The sequence below is a fragment of the Macrobrachium rosenbergii genome, chromosome 53, assembly GCF_040412425.1.
Source record: "Macrobrachium rosenbergii isolate ZJJX-2024 chromosome 53, ASM4041242v1, whole genome shotgun sequence".
In the NCBI taxonomy this organism is placed as follows: domain Eukaryota; kingdom Metazoa; phylum Arthropoda; class Malacostraca; order Decapoda; family Palaemonidae; genus Macrobrachium; species Macrobrachium rosenbergii.
The window spans coordinates 7,438,512-7,464,560 of NC_089793.1; the positions used below are offsets into that span (position 1 = coordinate 7,438,512).

The window sequence follows — 26,049 nt, forward strand, 5'->3', positions numbered from 1 at the left end:
GTCTAACACTCACCTGTCGTAGTTCAAGTTTGAGACTTATTTTACTTTGTTTATATAGAAATCTTTGCCTTCCTGGGTATCAAACCGATGAGAACGCTGTCTTCCACTATAGAAATGCGAAAATAAATGTAGATAATTTAATATATGGGGGATTATTCAAACTGAGAAAATGTAAAGTCCCTCCTCTTCGTTCTCCCCTAATACATACAAACTTAGACCTTGTGGACGCTGGCATGCGAAATGGGAAATACAGAATATGAATACATCTTTTTATTGTTTGGTGATACTATTCTTTATAAAAGTAATGCTGAAAAATGAAAGGTATGATATAAAAGGGGGGGAGGGCGCTGTAACAAGTGTAGAACACGTAACAAAAGGTGACAAGCAAAATAATTATTTTCATTTACTAGGCACAGCAAACTGAGGTGATGGAAACCTCTTGAGATGCTAAGAACCAGAAACTGAAACTTAGAGAAGGTTTCATAAATTCAAATCTAATGATAATAAAATCTGATTAAGCAAGTAAGGAAGCAACTGAAGTCTTACATTTCATACGTACATAAGACGCAGAGGTTAAGATGAAAATAACGAAATAGTAAAGCTAAAAAGGTCTTTGCAGACGACAGCACAGAAATACAATAAAAACTATGAAGCACCAATACGAAAAGGAAAGGAAGAGTAATTTTAAGGTTTAATCTTGTGTCCATATGATCTCCACCAAAGTTGATGGAAGAGCTTATCGCCAAACAGTTTTTGTTTACATTTTCTGGTGATAATGCTAAAAGGATGCTGTTGTACACGTTTTCAAGTCCTGGTTCCTGTCCCTCGCGTGACACTGCAAAAATTGACTTGGACATAACCAAACAATTAAGACTTTAATTCTACTAATGCTTGAACACTCTGCTGCCTAGATATTTTTTTCAATGGTTATTATTATTATTATTATTATTATTATTATTATTATTATTATTATTATTATTATTAAACAGGGAACAGAGCCGAGAACTTGAAAGAGAAGTATTGTGAAATGCAGACGGAATAATAAACAAAGATAAAATTCAGTCTTAAAGTGGTACACACAATGAAACATCAAGAGATGAGCCCCAAAATTCAATATAACAAGGAGGGGGGGTGTCCATTTTAAAAAGGACACTTTTAATCATGCGATTCAAGTCAAATGAAAACAGAAGCATTAAATTTTCTTCTTCTTATTTCTAACATATATTTCTTTTCATCTTCAACAATGCCGCCAAGGGGCAAGTTCACGAAGCTGGTAGAATCTGCTTCGAAGAGGTTCAAGAGTTTACTTCGAGTGGTACTTTTTTTCCCCTACTTTCTCTCTTCCCCTTCTTCCAGCTGTGACAAAATTACTCGACTGCAACCAAGGCTTCCCTCATTCCCTGCTCTTGTCAGAGGAGGGACACTGCGTTTCAGAGAGGGGGAAGGGGCAAGAGAGGGGGAGGGGGATGAAGGATTTTCCAACCTAAAGTCCAAGGATGCAATAAATCTCAAGCGATGAAAGGCATCCCGAAGGATGCCTGTCTGTCCACCTTTGGATCGCAGCCTCTTGAACACCACCTTCGCCGGTGGTGGTCGAGATCAAAAACCCCGACACCTTAAGTGGCCTCTTAGGTAAGGAACTCACTTGTTTTCTCTCTCAGGACAAGTGCGTGAGGTTGGGGATGGGACTCGGGGGTTGGGCTGGATGGAGTGGGGAGGGGGCAGGATTCCTTTTTGGCAAATAGCTGGTGCATTCAGCTTGCATGGTATTTATGTGTCCTTCGGTAGTTATGCCTCCGAAGAATGCCCTGTTGAGGCCTTTTTTAAATGATAACTGTAATGCGGCATGGAATGGCAATGACGAATCTTGGTGGGCTGATCAGCGCATTTACGAAGAGAGAGAGAGAGAGAGAGAGAGAGAGGCGGGACGGATAGAATCCAACACATTATGTCCGCAATTTGATATATGCAAAAGCTGCTAAATCCATACCGTCTGGGTGAATTTGGCTCTCAGTCTCAGAAAGACAGAAGGAGATATACCATGCGCTGATTGCATCACTCTTGTATCAGCAATCTGATATATACAAAGGTGCTAAATTCATGCTGGCGTTTCGAAGAGGATCTTCATCTACCTAAACTATATCGAGATGATGATAAGGTCTACTGATATGGTAATTCTTTTGAGGTTTTATAAAGGTACTGAAGTTAATGTACCGATATTCATAGAGTAAGAAAGGATTTTTCAGTTTGTGAAGCAATATATATCACACACACACACACACACAAAGCATGAATTAGATGGAGGAAAATCGGGTTAAGTTTGAAAAAGCCTTGAAGGGAATCTTTACCAAATCAAAGTGGAGGGGATGTGTCAATTGATAAGAATCTTTCGTTATAGAATTATAATAATTTTATCTAACTTGCGCAGTATTTCAGAAGTCAACAACGAATACGTAACGGCCCTATTCCGGGCAAAGTTATTTTCAAGATAACTGAATGTCCCGGACGAACTCCGCGTTTCCCAACAAAGCGATGTCAAAAGTGCTTTTGCCGAGAGGAGAGACAATTCACAAAGAAACATAAAAGGCGTCACAATATACACAACATCTTTCATAACAACTGTTTCCATTATTTTAACTCAGTCGCTTTGCACGCTCTCTTTCACGCCAAAGGACCATGTCACTGGGACGCAAATATTATTCATAATTATGTACATGCATGTCTCGGATCAAAACCACCGCTCTCCAATGATAATATCAACAGAGACATGAAAAACAATGCAGCGTCCATTAAGAATTCATGTGGGCACGTGTGTACTAGCACACACACAAACACACACTACATATATGTATGTATGTATATATATATATATACATATGTGTATACATAAATCATATATATATATATTTATATATATATATATTTATATATATATATATATATATATATATATATATATATATATAATATATATATATACACATATATATATAAATCATTATATATATATATATATATATATTATATATATATATATATATATATATATATATATAATATATATATATAATATATATATATAAATTATATATATATATATATATATATATATATATATATATATATATATATATATATATATATATATATATATATATATATATATATATATATATATATATATATATATATATATATATATTATGGTAAGGTACCTTCCTTGCTCTGTCATTCAGCTTAGTAGTGACCACCCACCATTACCTACTAAATGCCAGGTACAATGTCACTATTTAGATCAACGCAGACCTTGTGGAGGTATATATTAAAAAAAAAACGTTCTCCCAAGCTAAAGTTGATGAGAAGTACAGTGTAATGAAAGAGATAAATTGTCTTATTGGAGAATACCGAACACAAAAGAAGCAACCTACTGAACGCCACATCCGCCTCTTTGGCCAGTAAATGATATCTTTGTTTTCCGTAAGGACCCTTGTGTTTTTTCTACCGTTATGTACTGTGTAATTGCCAACGGGGGCATACCGCCATTGTGTTATTGGGGTCGGAGGAACCTTTTCTAATTATTGTAAACATGCGATCCGAACCACTGTACTCTTGTTACAGCCTTTGTTCTTTTTTTTTTTTACCCCTGATGTCCCCAAATCTCTCTCTCTCTCTCTCTCTCTCTCTCTCTCTCTCTCTCTCTCTCTCTCTCTCTCTCTCTCTCTCTCTCTCTTTTCTTTGCGATCACTACCGAAAGAATCTCTTTTGTCAGACATCAGTTTTCTCTCTCTCTCTCTCTCTCTCTCTCTCTCTCTCTCTCTCTCTCTCTCTCTCTCTCTCTCTCTCTCTCTCTCGCTCCGTAGTTTTCACCCTGTCTCTGTCCAACTTTTGTTTTTCGTGGAACCAAATGACTGCTAATTAGAAATGAAAGATACGACGTCAGTCCGACGCCCGAGGAGGACTGACTTATATCTCCTCCTCCTCCCCTCCCCCCAACAAACCCCCAGCCTGACATTTACCAGATATAAGGTCATAGATGTTCGGTGTAACTCGACCAATTCCTCTTTCCGATGAGGGCCATCAAATGGAGGCACCAAATGTCGGCGAAAACTGCTTTTAATCTTTTTCAGAGTATGTGGTGATGTTCCTCTGCAGTTTCGGATTAATGCGGTCCAAATTGGCCGTTCATAGAATAGCTGATAATTAAGATGATCTTTGATGTTGGAGCAAGTATGTGTGTAGTCGAGGGTGGGGAATAACACTTGAATTTTTATTATTATTATTATTATTATTATTATTATTATTATTATTATTATTATTATTATTATTAACGAGCTCTAGGTTCCAATGCACAAAAATCTAAACATTCGGATTCATAGTATATCAGTTACTGTTTGACGAAAAAAAATGAAGTTATATTGAGCAAAAATTTAATTCTCTCTCTCTCTCTCTCTCTCTCTCTCTCTCTCTCTCTCTCTCTCTCTCTCTCTCTCTCTCTCTCTCTCTCTCAGCTTACAAAGAATAATGGCTTTTGAATGAAGATAACACTCTGCTGTAACATTATCAGCAAATAGTGATCTCTCTCTCTCCCTCCCTTTCTCAATTTACAAAGGACAATGGCTTTCATATGAAGGTAGCGCTATCAGGATATGGTGATATCTGTGTGTGTGTGTGTGTGTGTGTGTGTGTGTGTTTGCGTGTGTGTGCGCGCGCGCCCGCTCACAACCGAAGAACCTGCGTTAGATCAACCATCTGAACTAGTAAAATAGTGGATGAACTCGCTTAATTAAAAACATATTATGTTGACCTAAATAGTGAAATAATACCTGGTTGATAGTCAAATGATGCTGGCCGCGGCTGAGAGAGAGAGAGAGAGAGAGAGAGAGAGAATAACAGACGTGAGCGATCATTACACCGTCAGAGTGCATACCATCAAATATTAATAAAAGACGCAACAGGTAATCCTCGCCTTACTCTGGTGAAACCATAGTTTATTTCCTACATACCATATTAAATGATTCGCTTAACCCAAAATCTCTCGCCGGCCCCGGGCCAAATCCCTAGCCCAGGCAGAGCGGAACCACTTCTCTATCAGAATGATGACATGTAATCTGTCACATGGATGAAAGCCACCAGTGTCCCGTCATCACGTTTAGTCGGATGTTCTGAGTGGTGGATGGTCACGGGGTATGGCGTAAACGTTCAAGGGTGTGTAAGCGTATTTTTGGGGGTGGGCATCCTTGAAGGTATCGGCAACAGTTTAGGGAAAAGGTCTGTCTCTAGATAAACATATCCGGCGAAGCCATAACAACGGTTGGCACCAAACCATCTCTTGTCCTCAGTCGTGTTCTTGTTTCTCTGGGGTAGACGAGTGTAAAATTATGACGATAAAAATGTTACGTCAGAAAACTTGGAAAGCGTAACTGAGATATAAAAAAAAAGGAAAATATAATAATGCAAAAGTTGCACGACTTCACATAGTGAATTTGTCAAGCAACGTGAAATTCAATCGAGCTTGGAACTGGCATAGAGCGAAAATAAAGTTTCTGTCTAAACAGAATAAATAACAATATTTTTACGTATTTCTGAGAGTTTTTAGGAAAATGTTTATCGATATTTCCCTCTCGCATCGCTTTCCATTCATATATAGCCAACACACCCACAAAATTATATATATATATATATATATATATATATATATATATATATATATATATATATGTGTGTGTGTGTGTGTGTGTGTGTATGTATGTGTATACATACATGTAAAATATATATATATATATATATATATATATATATATATATATATATATATATATATATATATATATATATATATATATGTACTATATGTAGGTATGCCGCAGATATGCTCATTGTGTCAAAACTGGACTAAAGCGTAATTTTCACTAATATTAACCTCATCTCATCTGAAAGAAGGCTGACCGTGGGACGCAAAGCTAAGAGATTTATGTAATGAATATTCAACTGACCAAGGATGCGTAAAATATAGCTTTTAATCTGTTGTCATTATACCCACAACACTGCAAATATGAGACAGATGCGTGCTGCCAGTATCTTGGTCAACGATTCACTCTGACAGTCACTCATCGTGACATAATGTCAATCAGTCTTACATTCAAGATAATTAATATTGTTTTGAGTATTGCTTATGAGATACAAGAGGGCGAAGTCTCCTTACGGGCACGCATAGAGAACGCGGCAATGCTTCAAGGGCCTTACCACTACATTGTTTATGACTAGACCGTCGGCAGGCTCAAGATACACACACACACACACACACACACACACATGGGTGGGAGGTCCTGCCCCAGTCAATCAGTGCCTCTTCCTTTTTCTTCTCCTCCTCCCTTCTCCTCACACCCCTCCTCCTCCTCCTCCTCCTCCTTTCCCCCACCTCCTCCTCTGCTCCTAGGAGAACCTCTTCCTTTCCTCACTTTTCTCATTCTGGCGGTCTTCGACAAACAACTGCTGACGGTGTCGGACGGACGGACGGACGGACGCCGGCTGTCTCTCTCTCTTTCTCTCTCTCTCTGGGGAACAAGAGCCTCGGTTCCTTTACGAAAATGCTCCTTCTCTTCAGTGTTGATCTGCGACGTCTAGAGGCGTAATACGCACGCGATTGCTGTGATGTTATTTACAGGAGTAAATATATCTATGCTTCTAAAAGCTGACGAACTGATATCTTGCGGTTCTTGAGATAATGTGCAATAGCAGTGCGTCTCGAAGTGTTGCTATTTGTTAAAGAAAAACAACAGGCTGGACAAATCACTGGGGTTGATGAAAACAAAAAACAGAAATTATGAGTGGCGTGATGTTCGAACGGGTAATTTATTTTTCATGAAGAAAACATTCTCGGGAGCCTTGACTCATTCGGGATCTGGTATTATTTTTTGGAAGAAATGAACATCTCTGACCGATACATTTTATAATGATGATGAAGAAATTCCCGTCGTGTCAAAAATGCGGATTATTGTTAACGAAGGTACAAGTTCCTTTATAGCCTACAGGGTGTTAGCATTATACTAAGAGGATGGTTAATCTAACATCTGAAACTTAATCTAACATCTGAAACTTGAAGTTTCTCATAAAATGAAACTTTAATTTAGTGTGATGGCTACATAAAATAAATTATTTGCTTCTAAACTTCATAGCATTTCGATATAGTTTCCAAGCTGTGGCAGATAATCGTTTCGGTGATGAAACGAACGTAATGACTTTTTCTACGAGTGGTTTTTGTGCAGGAGATAAAACATACCAAATTATATCTAATGACATGGATACTACAGTGTACAATTTTCAGATAAAAGAATATTTATAAATTGTCAAGCTGACCTGAATAATCTTACGCAATCTGAAAGCCCATTTTACTTATATTTTGATCATGATGAGTGGAAAGTTATCCTAAAGTTAACTCACATACTGATACCCACTAAAGATCTGTCGTACATCTTACTGGAGGAAGATTAAGAAAGAAAGTGATTACAGAACACACACAAAAACCTATTCAAGATCTGTCGTACATCCGAGTGGAAGAAGATTAAGAAGGGAAGTGATCTGGAGAGAGGCAAAGGGCGCCGCCAATAATCATCGTATTTATTCCCGTCATCGCGTCCTCTTCCCGTCTCGAGGATGCATTCGAGCGCGAACCAGAAGCGCAGACGTCACGAGGAGCTTTTCTTGACGGCAGTGATGTTAGCCATCGCTCTTCCGATCCCAGTGCATGCCCTGGTAAGTAGCGAGTCACTGCTATCCCACAACAAACAATGCGTCTCTTGTAAACACACAGGGTGCGTTCATCTGGGGTGGGGAGGGGGCGAGGATGGAATGGAGGAGGAGGAGGAATGCGATATTCGACTCGGTGTGTGCTGCTTCTGATGGTGCGAAGTCCTTTGAAATTCGTGCATGATTTTGGAAGAAACGAATTTTTCGTATATTTTCTTTTCTTTCAAAATGTTTGAAATTTATCACTGTACTTAAATCTGCTCCTGAATTACAAAATGGATCAAGAGCTTCGATTATCAGATTACAATAGATATTTTACTCTTCAGAAGAGAATGTGAATTGATCGACAAGTTTTTCTTACGTTGAAACTTTGAGCTAGAGACTATGGAACTAATCTATGTATGATTTTGATTGGACAACTGATACGCTGATTTTACTGAAGATTCTATAAGAGAATTAAATTCACTTCTACTTGTTACAGATGGTTGACCTTAAATCGAGCCATGATATCAAGTCTTGTTTTAATTCATCATAACCATCAAAATGTCGAAAATAATATTTGCAACTTACTGGTATTGGGCCTGATAACATAGGCTCTAACTTTCCATTTGAACCTGAGACTCAGATTCATAATTTTTAAAAACAATATTCATAATTGCAACTTGACCTTGGGTAATATTCTTGAATTGGAAATAGTTATCAATCATGATATCAATCATGAAAGACACCGCAATTAATCAACGAGTGCTCACAGTGCTCATATTTGTCCCTGGGAAAGCCAGTTATTTTGCAAATCAATTTCCAGGTGGGTGAAAGGTCCTAATCACCGTCCTGTCCAAATTTTGTTGACAGGTGACAGGTTACGCGCCCTGCTACCGTTCAGTCGTGTAAAACATAAAATCATAGATTGGGCATGGTAAACACACAAACGCACATTCACACATATATATAATATATATACATACTCGGTTATAATCGCACTGATACGTGACTCATATATACAGCTTTAACACTGGTTTCGTCTCTATATCTAAGCCATTGTATCAGAGCTAATAGTGTTGAAACTTACAATATCTTATCCGATCACAGGATTAACACAGTGTTTCATTTCATATGGTAAATTGTGCATATATATATATATATATATATATATATATATATATATATATATATATATATATATATATATATATATATATATATATATATATGTAGATTGTGTGTGTGTGTGCTGAGTGCACGCGGATGAACAAGCTTTATCATTATATATGCCTCAATTTCTTTAAATAAAATGACTCCAGGGTTCTACATTCGTTTCCTCAACCTATAACCCCTCTCTCTCTCTCTCTCTCTCTCTCTCTCTCTCTCTCTCTCTCTCTCTCTCTCTCTCTCTCTCTCTCATTTACAGGCCATCTGGTGGCATCGACACGACAGCCACATAAACAGCCTTTCATATACTGCAGTTGTGTCTTCATCTCGGTTATGTAAAATGTGTCAGACATCCTGCCCCCATAAACTCCCTTCTTCACATCAAATACAGAAACCCAAGCTTTCATAAGTCACATCAAACACCACAAGATTTTAAGTCTAATTCAGTTTTATCTTGTCACTACTAAGTGCACTAATACACACACACATATATATACATACATATACATATATGTATGCATATTCTATTATATATATATATATATATATATATATATATATATATATATATATATATAATTGCTGTGCATGACTTCGCATGTTTACAGTGCATACATTTAAAGTCCACCATAAATATATATATAAAAAATCTCAGAATGGATGGTTCTCCTCAGATTGCCAAAATTAACGCAAGAATCAACCTTATTTTCCTCATACTATGCTCCTTAAATGAATATTACTCTTCCTTATCCTAACGACAGAGCTGACTGGATATGGATAATGGATGATTTTATGAACGTAACTCCAAAGATAATTTATTATGCACAGGATTTGATTCGCTAATAATTAACATTGTTGTGGTATCCACTTCATTGGGCATCTATCACCTCGTTTTAAAAGCTATCGACAACGCTGACGATTTTTGTTATGGGGCGTTAGTGAATAATAACTGTCTTTTTAGGGTCTGGATTTCTACAAAAATTACTTTTACATCCTTTTTTTGTAATTATACACGGCGAATTTAGTATACTGAAGTGATTCTTTTATAATGCGCTGCATTTATTTTAAAGACTCAGATTTTTACCAAAGTTATTTGCCGTTTATCACATCTAATAAATAAAGAAATATATAAATAAGTTCATTAATTAATTAATTAATAAGTGTAATATACTTTTTTTACAGAATATAAATGTTCACCCCCTCGGAAAAATATTTCACTTAGAATGAACGGAAAAATAATAACTAGAAAATACAACAATCAATATAATAACAGTAGAAATGAACATTGCAAATTCATCCTCTTCCATTACTAAGAGAGAGAGAGAGAGAGAGAGAGAGAGAGAGAGAGAGAGAGAGAGAGAGAGAGAGAGACTTATACAATTCTTGAAGTGTTGAGTCCATGAACAACGTTGTTTACTAATAAACAAACAGCGACAGTCAGTCAAACAAACAAAATGAGATAAGTGGACCATTGCAAAACGACCATCATTCATCTTCGCGTGTGATCTTAAAATTAAGCACGACAAATTAACCATGAGAAAGATCAAAGGTGTGAAAGCACGAACGTGCTTATACACACACACACACACACACACACACACACACACACATATATATATATACATATATATATACTGTATATATACATATATATATATATTTATATATATAAAAATTTATATATATATATATATATATATATATATATATATATATATATATATATATATATATATATATATATATATATATATATATATATATATATATATATATATATATATATATTTACACACGTAATATATTCGACATGAAGAGAGGCGGGCGTGAGTCGCAGAAGGATGGAACGTCTAATAAAGGAAGGAAAAGGACGACGACCTTCAGAGGAAGTTCTTGAGTCTGAGGGGAGTCCTTTGAAGGATCCCGTGATTTGAAGTGGGCGAACCAGGAAAAAGTCAAGAATCCGCGAGCCTTCGGTTCTGTTCTGCGTTGTTAAACTGGGGCTCAGAAAGGATGGTCGGAGGTGATAAAAGCTGCGTCTTGATACCAAATTCGCAATCCCATTCTGTGGTCCTGTAATTTGTGTTCTCTGGGCGGCAGTCATTATTACCTTGTCATCACGATCATTTTCGTCGTCATAATTATAATTCTTATCACATACACTTAATTTCGTTATGCTGAGAACGCATATATATATATAGATTAATCTCATATATATATATATATATATATATATATATATATATATATATATATATATATATATATATATATATATATATATATATATATGTATATGTATATGTATGTATATATATATATATATATATATATATATATATATATATATATATATATATATATATATTTAATCTCATATATATTACCTAAACGTAGCAAAACAACACAGTTAATTTCATACTTGCCAGATCTAAAACTCTTAAATGTTCCGAGGCTGCGGCAAAGGACGTGTTTGCCATCATACACCGGCTTGAATGAAAAAAATCAGTCTATATAAGAAAGTTTCATCACGATAAGTTTGGTTAAAGGAAACCGGATGGGCAAATATGAGATAAAACAAAAATGGCAGTTTCAGATATTGCACAAACTCTAAGGTATTTCAACGCCAGACTACAGATGCCTTTACGGCAAGGGGTGTCGGGTGTGGGGAGGAGGAATTAGAAAGCATTTAATTCCATAATTTAATGGTGGAATAAGAAAAGATATGAGCAGAATACTGAAAGTCATTGTTACTATTATTATCGTTGGAGGATTTTTCTAAAGCATTCTTTTTTCGAAAAAAACCTATAAAAGCAGGGTCTTTTTATACCTTGCTTTATAAGAACGTGATTCCTCCTACAAGATGTCAGTCAGATGATTTACCAATCAAATTAAAAGCTTAGTTGAGCAGCTCGAACAGTTTTCGAAATGATGTTCCACAATGATCGTTTGCAAGCAAACCTTGGCAGTGCTTGAATAGCTTGCAAGAGGTCATGCAATCACTTTTATTTTGGGGGAGGGTAGGGGAGGGGCGGGTGATGAGACAAACTTGTCACTTCTCATCTTTTAGGTTACATTTATTTCAGTTCATTCACGTAATAATAATTCTGTCTCATTAAGATTCTATTTTTATCAGTCTTTACATTCATTCTTTTGTTCATCTGTTAATATCTACTGTAACTTCATTCATATAATAATAATAATAATAATAATAATAATAATAATAATAATAATAATTTCAATTCAGATTCATGCACAAATAACGAGTGCAGACGAAATGGAGATGAAAAATACAATAACAGTCTGAAAACATAATTGGCATGAAAACCAATAATAATAATAATAATAATAGTAGTAGTAGTAGTAGTAGTAGTAGTAGTAGTAGTAGTAGTAGTTTCTAAAATAAGCATGGACATAAACTTTCCCTTACTAAACCCTTCTCAAACTGAATTTCAGACGCTCACTGTAGTCTAAGCAAAGGCCAGGGTAGGTTTAAAAAAGACAGGATTTTCATGCAACACCTCATTAAGTTCTCTGGCGAAGCGTAAACACAGGTATTTCTAAATAAGGTAGGCATTTTAATCACGATTGCGTAAATATTCTTTACACCACTTTTATGCCTTATCGAATTTGGCAAGCCGAAATTTATCTAAAAACGACCAATAAATACCACTCATCTCAATATGACCAGTCATAAACCACTTTCATTTTTTACCCACATTATAACCACTTTCATTTCTTACCAACATTATAACCACTTTCATTTCTTACTCACATTATAACCACTTTCATATCTTACTCACATTGTAACCACTTTCATTTATTACCCACAATATAATCACTTTCATTTCTTACCAACATTATAAGCACTTTCATTTATTACCCACAATATAACCACTTTTATTTATTACCCACATTATAACCACTTTCATTTCTTACCCACATTATAACCACTTTTATTTCTTACCCACATTATAACCACTTTTATTTCCTACCCGCATTATAACCACTTTCATTTATTACCTACATTACAATCACTTTCATTTCTTACCCAAAATAAAATAACTTTCATTTATTACCCACATTATAACCACTTTCATTTCTTACTCACATTATAACTACTTCCATTTATTACCCACATTATAACCACTTTCATTTCTTACCCACATTATAACCACTTTCATTTCTTACCCACATTATAACCACTTTCATTTCTTACCAACATTATAACCACTTTCATTTCTCACCCACATCATAACCGCTTTCATTTCTTACCCACATTATAACAACTTTCATTTCCTACCTACATTATAACCACTTTCATTTCATACCCACATTATAACCACTTTCATTTCTTAACCACATTATAACTGCTTTCATTTCTACCCACATTATAACCACTTTTATTTCCTACTCACATTATAAGCACTTTCACTTCCTACCCACATTTTAACCACTTTCATTTCTTACCCACATTATAACCACTTTCATTTCCTACCCACATTATAACCACTTTCATTTCCTAACCACATTATAACCAATTTCGTTTCTAACCCACATTATAACCACTTTCATTTCTTACCCACATTACAACCACTTTCATTTCTTACCCACATTATAAATCTTATCTGAAACACGACGCCGAATCTTCTTAAAACAAATGGCGCACATTTTCAAATACGAACAATACAACGCCACTTTTTGCACCACTTTTAACGTCACCCTCAATTCACGACGCTGAAATTTTCCTCAAACTGGGTATGATGCCCAGGGAAGACTAGCTCTGTAACTCGATCTCCAGATAACCAGGCCGTGATGGATGCCAGGCACTCCCACAGGTCGTGTCACGAGCCATTACAAGGATTTAATCTCACCGGACTACAGGATAATTCGTGTTCCTCCTCGGAACGATGGCTCTGAGGGTGACAGGAGGTCCGGGTTGACAGTTATCGGTCTTGAAGGATGTGTGTCTTTTGGGAGAAGAACAGCAAGAAGAAGGAGATGAGAAAAGGAGGGGGCGGAGTCTAATAAAGAGGGAAGGAGAGAAGGAGATGATGAGAATTGGGAGAAGGGGTTGTGAAGAACAGGAGCCAATATGTTAAGAATGAGAAAATAAGAGAAAAGGAGGGGCGATGAAGAGGAAGAGGCAAGAAGGAAGTAATAAACAGTGGGTTAAGAAAAGGGCGACATGGAAAAAATTAGACTATGAAAGCATAGATGAAATTAATCTTCCTCCACAAAAGAGGTGCAAATAAAATGAGAAAATAGAACGAGAAGAAAAAAAGGAGCAAAGGAAAAGGATACTGAGAAAGAGGAGATGCTAAAGGAGGATGGAGAGGGAGATGTCAACGTGTTTATCAGTGTGGAAAAGGAGTTATTTATTTTGATCTTTTTTACACCTTTAGAGCAAAGTACTGCACTGCAAGCTGATAACCATTAGAAACAAGGCCCTTTTTTTCAATCAAAATGAAGAAGATAAGAAGATAAATGTGGGGAAATCGATGAAAATCCTTAAGCAGTTATGCAATAATGACGTCATCTATCATCAAATGATGTACAAGCAACTTTTTATGGATTTTGATCAAATTTACCAATGTGCCTTAAGTATCATGTTACAAGTCACTTGGGTATTTTTTTCAATTTTTTCTTGTTTAAAAACAGATATTTTCATTTTCTCACATCGACAGATTCATGCCATTTCCTTGTTCATAAAATCTCATATATCAACGTACTCTTCCATTACTCAAAATTTAATGACTGGCGCTAAGAGTTTATCTTAAATTGGTGATGAACAAGAGTTTATAAAATCACCCTGTAAGGAGCCATCCTTCAGAGAGAAAAATTAATATATCCTACAACTTCTACCATAAATCTAACCGATACAACGTATCAATAAACGGCTCTTGCTTCCAATTTTTTTCAAACGATAAAAAACATCAATTAAACACAAACAGAATACGCTCAAACCCAATAAAAAGTTTAAAACCTTACCTTCTTTTTATTTTCCAGGACATCCTGGGCACAGTTCTGGGCGAGACCGCCGAGGAACCCACGCCTACAAACTTGGGGAACTTCCTGGAAGTCCAGCAGACGCTCAATCAGCTGATGCAGAGGTTCGCCACACTCGAAGTCAGCATCGAATCTCGGCTCACTCGACTCGCCGACGCTTCTGCGAAAGGGGTGGGTGAAGGATAAAAAGACATTAGATTTAGTTTTCTTTATCTAAATTGTTATTTCTCTTTGTTTTGTGAAAGGCAAAGACATTAGATTTAGTATTTTTTTTATCTAAATTATTTTTCTTTATTTTGTGAAAGACAAAGACATTAGATTTAGCTTTTTATCTAAATTGTTTTTTATTTTGTGAAATTTAAGATATTAGGGTTAATATTTTTTATTTAAATCATTTTTATTTTGTGTTCCAATTGATGTTTTTTGTGTCTGATTTCTCTTATAATTTTTCCTTTCTTTTAGCACGTTTATAATGGTCTACTATATGTATCATTTGAGAGAGAGAGAGAGAGAGAGAGAGAGAGAGAGAGAGAGAGAGAGAGAGAGAGAGAGAGAGAGAGAGGCATTAGATTTGGTGTTTTTTTTATCCAGATTTTATTTTTTTTTTTTTTGTTCCAACAGATGTCTTTGCTGTTTGATTTTGGAACTACAGTTTTCCTATCTTTAAGCACTTTTATAATAATTTACTCTATTATACCAGTGTTTTTGACAGAGAGAGAGAGAGAGAGAGAGAGAGAGAGATGAGAGAGAGAGAGAGAGAGAGAGAGAGAGATGCATCACTCCATAAATAAGGAGTGTAAGTTTGTCAGTAAAAATTAAATGGGTAATTACTGATGGTCATGTAGATAAAGAATGTACGTACCTCTTGTCGTAAAAAAGTTAGACGCGTATGCTTTGCGACAGATAAATGAGAAATGGATAACTTTGTCATTGTTATATAAAAAAAAAGAAGTGAACGCCCATATTTCCATCTGTGCCCTGAATTTTGGTCGAATATAACAAGTTCTGCTCAACAGAACGTTCCTCTGTTAAGCTCTGTTGAAATGTCCGAATCTAAATAAGTTTTTTATTTAAAAGGATGTATATCCATAACAGCTGCCAAAGCGTCTGAATCCCATACATCAGGTGTTTTTGTTCAACAGGACGAACTTCTGGAAGTGCTGTCGAAGCGTCTGGGGAAAGTCGATGCTTTGGTGGAAAAGGTCGAAGCTCTCGACGCCCGTCTTACCGAGGAGACGTCCCTCCTTAAGGCTACTCTCAGGGATACAAACAGAGACCTGCAGGTAAGGTCCTGCCTACGTAAAACAAGCAGGTGGCCCTTCTAGTAATTTCAGTAAGCGTAACTATCAATGAGGTCTTATGCTTTGTAGAGCAGATGGTTGTACATGTCTCCCAGAGGATGTTGGGCAATCAGGACCTCAAGTTCAAGCGAAGATGTAATGCAATACTACCCAAAACAATTCACCTTTTACTTATGTACTTCTCTTCTTTCTGTATTTCCTATTATCCTCTGTAATTGTTTTTCAAATGAACACCATATTCTTTGGAAGCTTAAATTTCAAGTCTATGGCCCCTGTGGGTTTGTTCCGTGTGAATAGGGTTTATCTTCTGAATGATGATAATAATAATGTGTGAGTATAGGTATACATAATACAAATTCAAATAAAGGCGTTATCAAACTTGAATGTTCTTGGCAATTTTATTAGAATAAGAAAACCCTGCTAGAAATCGAGTGAATTAATCTCGTAGAAGTACATAAAAGGGAAGAATTCATAAAATGTTAGGAAGCAATCGATTTACCCTCAAGTCAAGAAACAGGAGATCAGCGCCTGCCTATGAGCCTATAGAGGCCCAGGAGGACTTTAACTTTTAACAATATTGACACAGGAGAACAAGGATAAAGGTACCCATTAAAATAATTGGCGAAATACCCCTAGCTTTAATAACACCTTATATGATGACAATCTTTAACGATTTTCTAATCTATCCCGCAGAATGTCGCTAGTCACTTAGAAAGACTGGACAGCGAGGTCAAAGAGGAAGACATCTCAAGGCACGAAATCAGGTCAAATTGGCACAGTCGGGCACCAACAGATGCTGAGCTTCTAAACACTATGGTAGGACCAGATTTTGATTCCAACTTATCCAGTCATAGGAGTCTACTGTAGGTTAATCTGTTTATTTTTTAAACTGATTAAAACCAGTCTATTTAAAAATGTGTAGAAACATATGTTGAGCTTCTAAATACCATGGTAAGACCAGATTTTGATTCCAACTTATCCAGTCATAGGAGTCTTGGTTAATCCGTTAGTTTTTATTTTTATATTGATTTAAACCAGTTTATATAAAAATGTGGTTAACAATCTGCAATGACTAAGATACCGAGCTTCTTAACAATACGGTAAGACCAGATTTTGATTCTAACTTATCCAGTTATGGGAGACTAAGTTAATCTGTCAGTTTTCTATTTTTATATCGATTTAAACCAGTTTCAATAAAAATACGTATAAACAGAGATGCTGAGCTTCTAAATACTAATTTCCATAATGATTTAAACCAATTTATATAAAAATGTGTAAACGCAAAGATGCCGAGCTTTTAAATACTATGGTAAGATCAGATTTTGGTTTAAAATTTATTCAGACATAGGACCTTAGGTTAATCTGTCAGTTTTTTTTTTTTTTATATTGATTAAAACCAGTTTATATAAAAATGCATAACTTCTTCAGGTGACCAGACGGTTTGGAGAGCTCGAACGTTCTGTGCCTCGAATGGTCAGCGAAATTTTGGCAACTTTTCAAGGGACGCTGTCTAAGCACATTGCGAAGGTAAGGAATGGAATGGAACATAGAGTTTAGGCCAAGGCCAAGCACTGGGACCTATGAGGTCATTCTGCGCTTGAAAGGAAATTGAGAGTAAGTAGGTTTGAAAGGTGTCTCTCAGGAGGAAAACCTCTGCAGTTGCACTAAGAAATCGTTGTTATGAGAGGGTGGACAGCAAGATGGAAGAAAGATATGAATGGAGGTAGAGTAAAAGGAATGAAAGGGGCTGCAGCTAGGGGCCAAAGGGACGCTACAAAGAACTTTTAGCAATGCCTACAGTGCACCCCGTGAGGTGCACTGACGGCATTACCCCACTACAGAGTTGCAAAGGTAAGGCCCTCTCGATGAATCAATCCTAAGGTAACAAAAATTCTAGCTAGTGTTCCGTAGTTAAAGTCGTCTTTAGGGGCAAATTAGTCTTTTGCTTACAGTCTCACTTGAGTCTTTTAGTTACGGCCTTTTTCACGACCCACATAAGTAATTTGGTTAAAACTGTTTTCGTGGACCACATGAGACTTAGTTGAAACGGACTTTAGGACCCGCATAAGTCTCTCAATTGGAGAAGTTTTCAAACAAATATTTCTGCAAAAATCTTAAATATACATAACATAAACAAAGATACATGCTGACTTCTAGGATAAGAAAATATGTAGAAAAATCGCTGTTTCAAAAGCTACCTTCGACGAGCCTCTACGTACCAAAAACTACCTTCGACGAGCCTCTACGTACCAATGTTTATTGTTCTAAGATGAATTACCAGATTAATATACCTGAATATCATCTCATCCATTACGACGAGTCTGAATTTCAATAATTCGATAGCCTACGAGGAGCGTCTCTCATAACACAGATTCTCTTATTACCAGAATTTGGACGAGATACGCCACGAGTACCAGTTAGGAAGGGAGGAACTGGAAGGACTTAACAACCGCACCTTCAGGAAGGTCTCGGAGGTGGAAGGAGGAATGCAGGTCGTTTCCAAGAAGGTCTACGACGCTTTCCAAGACATCAACAGCAGCGTGCAGACGGCTCGCGATGACATTGTGTACGAAATCAGGTGAGTCCTCACCATAGTGAAGTCGATTGCAAATAGTGACTAAATTTAATAATGAGAGAGAGAGAGAGAGAGAGAGAGAGAGAGAGAGAGAGAGAGAGAGAGCGATGACATCGTGTATGAAATCAGGTGAGTCCTTACCATAATGAAGGTCAGCATCAAACAGTGACTAATGTAATAACGAGAGAGAGAGAGAGAGAGAGAGAGAGAGAGAGAGAGAGAGAGAGAAAATATGTTAAATCAACTTGAAAGAGAGAGGAGCTGGTGGGCTGCATTCCAAAGGAAAGTAATATGTAAGCCTGAGCACTATGAGAGAGAGAGAGAGAGAGAGAGAGAGAGAGAGAGAGAGAGAGAGATAAAAATATCTTATTATGTGAAATGAAAACGAAATGCAGAGAGGGAGATGATAGGCCTCACTCCAGAAGGAAAGTAATATGTAAGACTGACCTGAGAGAGAGAGAGAGAGAGAGAGAGAGAGAGAGAGAGAGAGAGAGAGAGAGACTGATTAACCTTTTAAATCTTGCAGAAAGTCGACGACGTCTTCCTTGGGCGAACTGCGGCCCGTCCTCCAGCAGGTAAACCAGAGCGTGGCCCAGAGTGTAGCCAGAGCGGCAGAAGGTCTCAACATCACCTTGATGGAAGAGGCTGCGAGAAGGAGAGGCGAGTCTCTTGTTACTTGAGTTTAAGTAGTGTATTTTTACTAAGAACTTGTCAGTTGTATATAAAACTTACAAAGAGAAGTTACGTTTACTTTTTGTTTTATTTCGTTACGTATTGGTAGTTTTCTTTAAGGGTTTTATTCCAACTTTATCGAGACGAAAATAAATTTTTCGCTCAGCGGAGAGAAAGCGAGAGACATCTGTATTCTAAGCGAAAGTACTTGATGTGGAAGTTTTCTTCATTTCATTTTTACTGTCCTCTCCAAGCTTTATGTGTTGTCTTTTCCACATTCACACGATGAGTAAGATTGCTAGTTGAACTCATGAGACTGTAGCCATAGTAGAATTCGAATAATAGTACTAAAATATATTTTCTTTATTTCTCCGCCAGGTACGGAAGACTCGATGAGGTCAGACTACATACCCCTTCAATGCCCAGATCCTACTACTGTTGCTGCCTTACAAGAGGTTTGTGGCATTTCCTTAAAGTCCACATTTGTCATATTATACCCAACCCATCATATCATTATAGCCTACAAAGTTACAACAGCTAAGTAATTTCTGATACTGAGAGGTGACAGATGTTTATGTAACCTCAAAATGTTGATATTTCATAAGATTTACCTGAACGTCCCAGGTATGTGACCACATATTCCAGTTTGGGATATTACAGTCAAATTTACCTGGTTTGATCGAAAAATAAGGTCGATTACGTTCACAGATTATAACCCTAAATCACGCGACCCTTTAAATTTAAACCCGATAATAGTATTCCACGAGATCCTTTGCAGTGAAAGGTGATACCATTGATTCACGAGATCCTTTAAATTCAAAGGATGTCGTGAATCAATGTTATTGCCTTTGAATTTAAAGGATCTCGTAGCATAATATTATTGGCTTTAAATTTAAAGGGTCTCGTGAACGTAACATCGATTCACGACATCCCTTCAGTCCAAAACCATTAACACTAATTCACGAGACCATTTAAACTGAAAACCATAACACTAATTCACAAGATCATTAACGTTAGTAATTTATGACACTAATTCACAAGATCATTAACGTTGGTTATTTATAACACTAATTTACAAGATTCTCAAAGCTACTGGCCAGTAAAACTAATCAATATCCAATTTTTTGGATATGAAACCCTATGTTCATTTGTCATTGCATACAACTAAACCCCACGACATCTCTCGGCAGGTGAAGCATCTCCTCCAGTCTATGCTGAAGAAGAGCGAAGACTTGCGCCGTGGCCTGACCAAGCAAACGAGCGAGGGCGTCGACCTCCTGAAGTTACTGCACCAGAGATTCTCTGTTCTCCTGAGGCGCATGAACACCGAGCCTGACCACGGTAAATACCGTGCGGCCTAGCGGGGTTCTGAGACTAAGCAGTTAATACCAGCTGTCTGTTATGCAAATTGTAAACTCATTATTCTGGGAATTTGAGAGAGCACAGTGGCTAAGGTGCCTGTTATGCATATTGTGCACAGTTTTCTAAGAATGAGCATCTTAAGATCATGGAATGAAGCAACTGGACTTATATTCCCACTCCGCATAGAGAACACTAATTTTCTGATTTCAACGTCAGTAATGTCTGCAGACAACAATTCAGACTACAATTCTGTAGACTACAATCTCCCAAAATTAGCCAGCTGGAACTAAAAGTCTATTATGCACATTGTAGACTTATATTCAAGTCTGCTTTCCATCTGCATTTATTCTAGTAATTCTCGGCCCTCTTATTCCTTTTTTCATATTAATAAATTCAAGGCTGTTTCCCCTCTAAGCATTTAGTCTAGTAATTTAGAGCAATTTTTATTTTTTCTCATATTAATATGAACTCTTCAAGTAAACTACTCTGTTCATACAGCCCACACAAAGCAAAAACGTGTAAATGTACAAACCAGAGAGCTAAAATAAACAATTACTGACAAAGGTTACATTCAAGTTACTCCATATCTTGTGGTGCACCCACACTGCAGTAAAAATGTCATAAACACATGTCGGTAACTTGTCCCACGCATATCACAAACAGGTTGAAACAAGTCAACAACTTATCAGGAGTCCCTAACCAGTATAATACTTCATATGATTATCCAGCATTGGCCAAAGATTCTTTCTCAATTCATGGTCGCTGACTTGTTTCCATGTTCGTGACGTGTATGCAGTAAGTTGCCTACACTTTTATGACATGTTTACGACATGATTTACTTACGTGGACGCACCAACAGAGAAGCAGAAGCCATCAGAAATAAGTGCCATAAAAAAAAAAACTCACCTCAACGGAATTTGATGAAACCAATCTTTCAGGTCAACAGCTCGTAGCAGAGATGCAGGACTTGGGGTCCCTTGTAGAATCCTCCTACACTGCTGTTTTGGTCGCCCAGAACGCCTTCATCGACTCTTGCAAGAGGATCCAAGCCGAGGAGCCGACTCTGGAGCACAAGATCGCCGAAATTCTGGATAAGCTCGTCACTGATATTAACCTTGGGTTAGCTTCGGATTTCTGTGCTGTCCATCAGAGATGGGTTCATACAGTCCCTGTGTATAAAAAGAAATATAATAAAGTTACAGAAATAATCAAAATCAAACACACTGCCTAACTCACTGCGACAAATATGACAAATACGGTTTCCGAAAATTCTAATAACAAGCAGTTATAAAATTACCAAAAGGTGAAAATATAAAGTTAGTTTAAACCACATCCAGGAATAAAGCAACATATTTACAACGACAGGACATGTCACTTTTCTTTTACAAAGAGGCTTCAAAGAATAATAAAAAAAAAGAGTTCGTTGGTTGGTTTTTAGTTGGGATACAAAAAAGAAACTAATTTAAGAAGAAATATCTATAATTTAATGCATGAATTACTTTGTTTAATCAAATTAGATACAATGACCATAGTTATCAGTTCTTATCATTAGTATAATAAGCAGTGCTTATCATTATTTTATTATAATAATAATTACTGATATGACTACGGATATCAAAATTATAAGTGAATAATCATTTTCAATTTGTATGCTGACCATATATTTAATAGATATTACCTGGGCATATATTTGACAGATATTACCAAAGTCCATCTGCTTATTTACGTTGTAAAATTCTGATCGAAACTAAATAAAAGGATAATTTTTTGTATATCAATTTTCTCTATTCTTTCAAGTGGTAAAATATTTCACCATATCAATAAACTAAAAATATTTCTGAGGATAATATTTTCAGAAATATTCCTCCGCCTTCTTAGTTTCCCGGAGTGGTAATGTTCTCTTCAGTTATTTATATTTTGAGTTACTTTCAGGCACAAGTTCAACCGTATGCAACTCAACGAACTCAAGAGGTTGGTGGAACACCTTGCCGATACGAACGGAACTGCATCTGGAACTTATTCTCAGGTATGGTCGCCTTTCTCGCTTTTATTTCTATCTTTCAAAAGTTCCGTTTCCTTTAATATTATAAATACAATGTCCGTACAATAATAAACAAAAATAAAGCAATATCTACTGCCATTTTTTCCCTCTGCTAGATACAGCAATACAACGTACTTCCTCTTTTGTTATGATTTTGAATGATGTAGATCATGGTCCCATGACTACCATATGAACCATTTGACCATCATTAGCATTCAATCCAGATACTGAATGTAAACCAATTTATGATACTATCAGGTATCGTTATTAGGCATCATTAAAAGATGCTTGAAAATTTATCACTAAACTTCAAGTCAGTTCTCTACTTCACAGAGAAATAATCAAACAGAACATCGACATTTATATAATTTATGAATGGCATGTGTAAGTAAATAACAGTCTCAAGCCGGACACACTAGTCTCTCTCTCTCTCTCTCTCTCTCTCTCTCTCTCTCTCTCTCTCTCTCTCTCTCTCTCTCTCTCTCCTGCTTTTGCTTTTCTTTTCATTGTTTTAAATACTGGTTATACTGCAGGAGGCAAACAAATCTTAAGACATACAATCAATTTTTCTTAAATTAAACTTTAAAAAATGATGGAAACTGCAGAATGGAAGAATAATGATAACAATTCTCCCAGATTTAAAGCATTTTCCACAGGCCAAGAGATAAATTGCAAAACTTTCGAATTGTTTATTTTTAGCTCTGTATGACTTAGAGAGGTAAAGCAGTAGTATTCTATTATTCATGTACTGTAATTGTGGTGATTTAACTCAAGATATACCATCAAGAAAAATTTCACTTAAAACCTGTTTATTTCTGTCCAGTTTCCTGGGGTTAGTAAAAGTTTTTTTTTTTTTATACTTACGTACGCTACACTGGATTCTTTGCAGTTAACGATATGAACATTTTCCACTTTTCGAGACCCAAAGAGAACTTACCTAACTCAAGTCTGTTATCTAGGAAAAAAATTTCTACAAAACATTGGCTATGATTAATGACCTGTTTTTTCATAGCTAATAGGTACTGAAAAATGGTCTATGATTAATGAAATGTTGTTTATAGATAATATAGGTACTTAATCCTCCCCGTATACATTTCAGTTTGACGCATAAATCACAGTGAATTTCGATGAAAAAATGCAAAAATTGCATTAGATAAATTCTTGCCACTGAAAAATTACAACGTCAACTTTTACTTTTTCTAAGGTACAAAGGGACGTTTAATAAAAGACTTATGTTCTTTCTCGCACTTAAAATTGTTGCTTTATACAATAAACTATACAAAGCATTTCCCTTCAGAGTGAAAGCGGCCATGAGGCACAAGAGATACTGAAAAACTTGCGAGACAGCCACGAACTGCCGTCGGAGACCTCCGGGAAACTGGGAGAAGTGCGAGACACTATTCTGAAAATCATCGAGGCCGCCAACCTGACGGCGTCCCGTCTGGAGAATGTCGAGGAGCGGATTGACGGGGTCTCTAGGACCCTGCTGGACATCGACTGGTCGAACGTCCGGCAAAAGGAACCGGCTGACCAGCTCGTGACGGCTGCGAAGGACCTCAAGGGCTACGCCAGGGACCAGATCATTCAGTCACTCAACTTGTACCAGGCTCTGTTGACGACTCTGGAACAAATCACTCTTCTTAATCAAGGGCCCCCCGTCCCCCCACAGGGTCCCAGCGATGGGGTCTACCGGCCCTCAGATGTTGGGTTTAGCTTCCCAATTTACCTAAGCGACGAAGGTCACGCCCCGGCTCGTCAGACCCACCTGACACTTCCGAGCGCTTGCACTTCTCCCCTCGTGGATCTGGTGAGAAGCCTTCCAGAGTTCCAGAGAAGGGTCCCGGTCACACCCGCGCCGCCTACCAGGAGTTCGAGGGCTGGGAAAAGGAAACATGAGGACGAAGAAGAAGATTACGACGACGAAGACATACCGGCCTGGTACACGGACCCGGATTTTCTCTCGGGGAACTACGGGACCCCGGATTTAGGGTACCCGGTGTTCCGGGAGGACGAATGGCGTGATATGGGTGATTACGCCAGCGACGATTACCTCTTCATCGAACGAACTTCGACTCCTGAACCCAGCGTCGTGACTACGAGTACTCCTACGCCAACTGTCGCAGAGAGTACTACACCTTACCCGCATCGCATCTTCCCGGGAGGAGTCGACAGATTTTTCGGGTTCAAGACGACCCAGTCGAAATCGACGTCGAAAAGAGAGGTTAAGCGGGGTGATCAGTTACCTTGAAGACATTCATTGTTAATCGTCTGTTCTGTGTACATAATTAACTGTGTGAAAACAATTTCCAGGTAATTTTTAGTAACGTGATAAGTGTATAGTACTGAAAGTCTTCTTTTTTTCTGCCTTGTCATTTTTTTTCTTGCAGGTACACTTTACATTAACGTAATTTATAATTACTTGGTACTGAGCATGCAAGATGCTGATATACTTCTTTTAGTTTGAATAACAAGAAATACATGAGAGTGAACCAATAAAATGTGACTTTAGAATAAAATGCTAAAAATTTGAACGATTGGTCTTAATAATACAATCTTGCCTTCTCTCCCCCTGACAAGGTATACTTTAGAAATGGGACGCAAGGACGTGAACAGGACGAGTATCTTTCATATTTCTCTTTTTTTTTTTATGAAGGGGAGTTGTTTGGGAAACTGAGCTAAAAAAAAAGGGGGGGGGTTATCAGGTTTCCAGTTGCATTAAACTCTGTATATCAAAAAAGTGAAAGGTTACCCAGTGACCAGGCAGTATAGTCCTTTTTTCATGAATAACCCAGAAATAAAATTTTTTCAACTACACAGAATTCACTTTCAAATTATTAGTGACACCAATAATGGTTAGCTCTACGACATTACTATGATTCTAATCCTTTCTTTATTCCAAAGACGTAAAAGTACGTCATCGCTGTTCCAAACCTCAAGATTTTCTTTTGTTTCTGCAGAAAACTGGGGAGAGGGCTCTTCACTAAAACCTGTAATCTCTGACATATTCCAGAGAGAGAGAGAGAGAGAGAGAGAGAGAGAGAGAGAGAGAGAGAGAGAGAGAGAGAGAGGTGTTACTTTTTTATTTTAATTTAATTTCTACACGAACAATTCCTAATGTGATTGTTCTTTCGCTATTCATATGCTTTACTTCAACGTTGTGTTTTGTATATTAGGAGCACTGGGTCTCCAGTCTG

General features: G+C 37.0%; 1 protein-coding gene across 1 annotated transcript; it reads left to right on the plus strand.

The window, feature by feature from the left end:
* The first annotated feature begins 6,456 nt into the window (after window positions 1-6,456).
* On the plus strand, window positions 6,457-25,386 carry LOC136834251 (paramyosin-like). The gene is made up of 12 exons (XM_067096596.1): window positions 6,457-7,752; window positions 14,905-15,075; window positions 16,047-16,187; window positions 16,899-17,021; window positions 17,634-17,732; window positions 18,593-18,783; window positions 19,307-19,440; window positions 19,831-19,907; window positions 20,643-20,793; window positions 21,753-21,933; window positions 22,747-22,840; window positions 24,153-25,386. The coding sequence occupies exons 1-12, from the start codon at window positions 7,654-7,656 to the stop codon at window positions 25,101-25,103; spliced, it is 2,412 nt and encodes an 803-aa protein (XP_066952697.1). The 5' UTR covers window positions 6,457-7,653; the 3' UTR covers window positions 25,104-25,386.
* Window positions 25,387-26,049: the final 663 nt, after the last annotated feature.

Bases quoted from the DNA above. Each gene is read 5' to 3' on its own strand.
- LOC136834251 (XM_067096596.1), top strand. From the start codon at position 7,654: ATGCATTCGAGCGCGAACCAGAAGCGCAGACGTCACGAGGAGCTTTTC. The intron at 17,022-17,633 runs GTAGGACCAGAT...TAACTTCTTCAG, and splicing joins CTGAGCTTCTAAACACTATG to GTGACCAGACGGTTTGGAGA. The intron at 18,784-19,306 runs GTGAGTCCTCAC...TAAATCTTGCAG, and splicing joins GACATTGTGTACGAAATCAG to AAAGTCGACGACGTCTTCCT.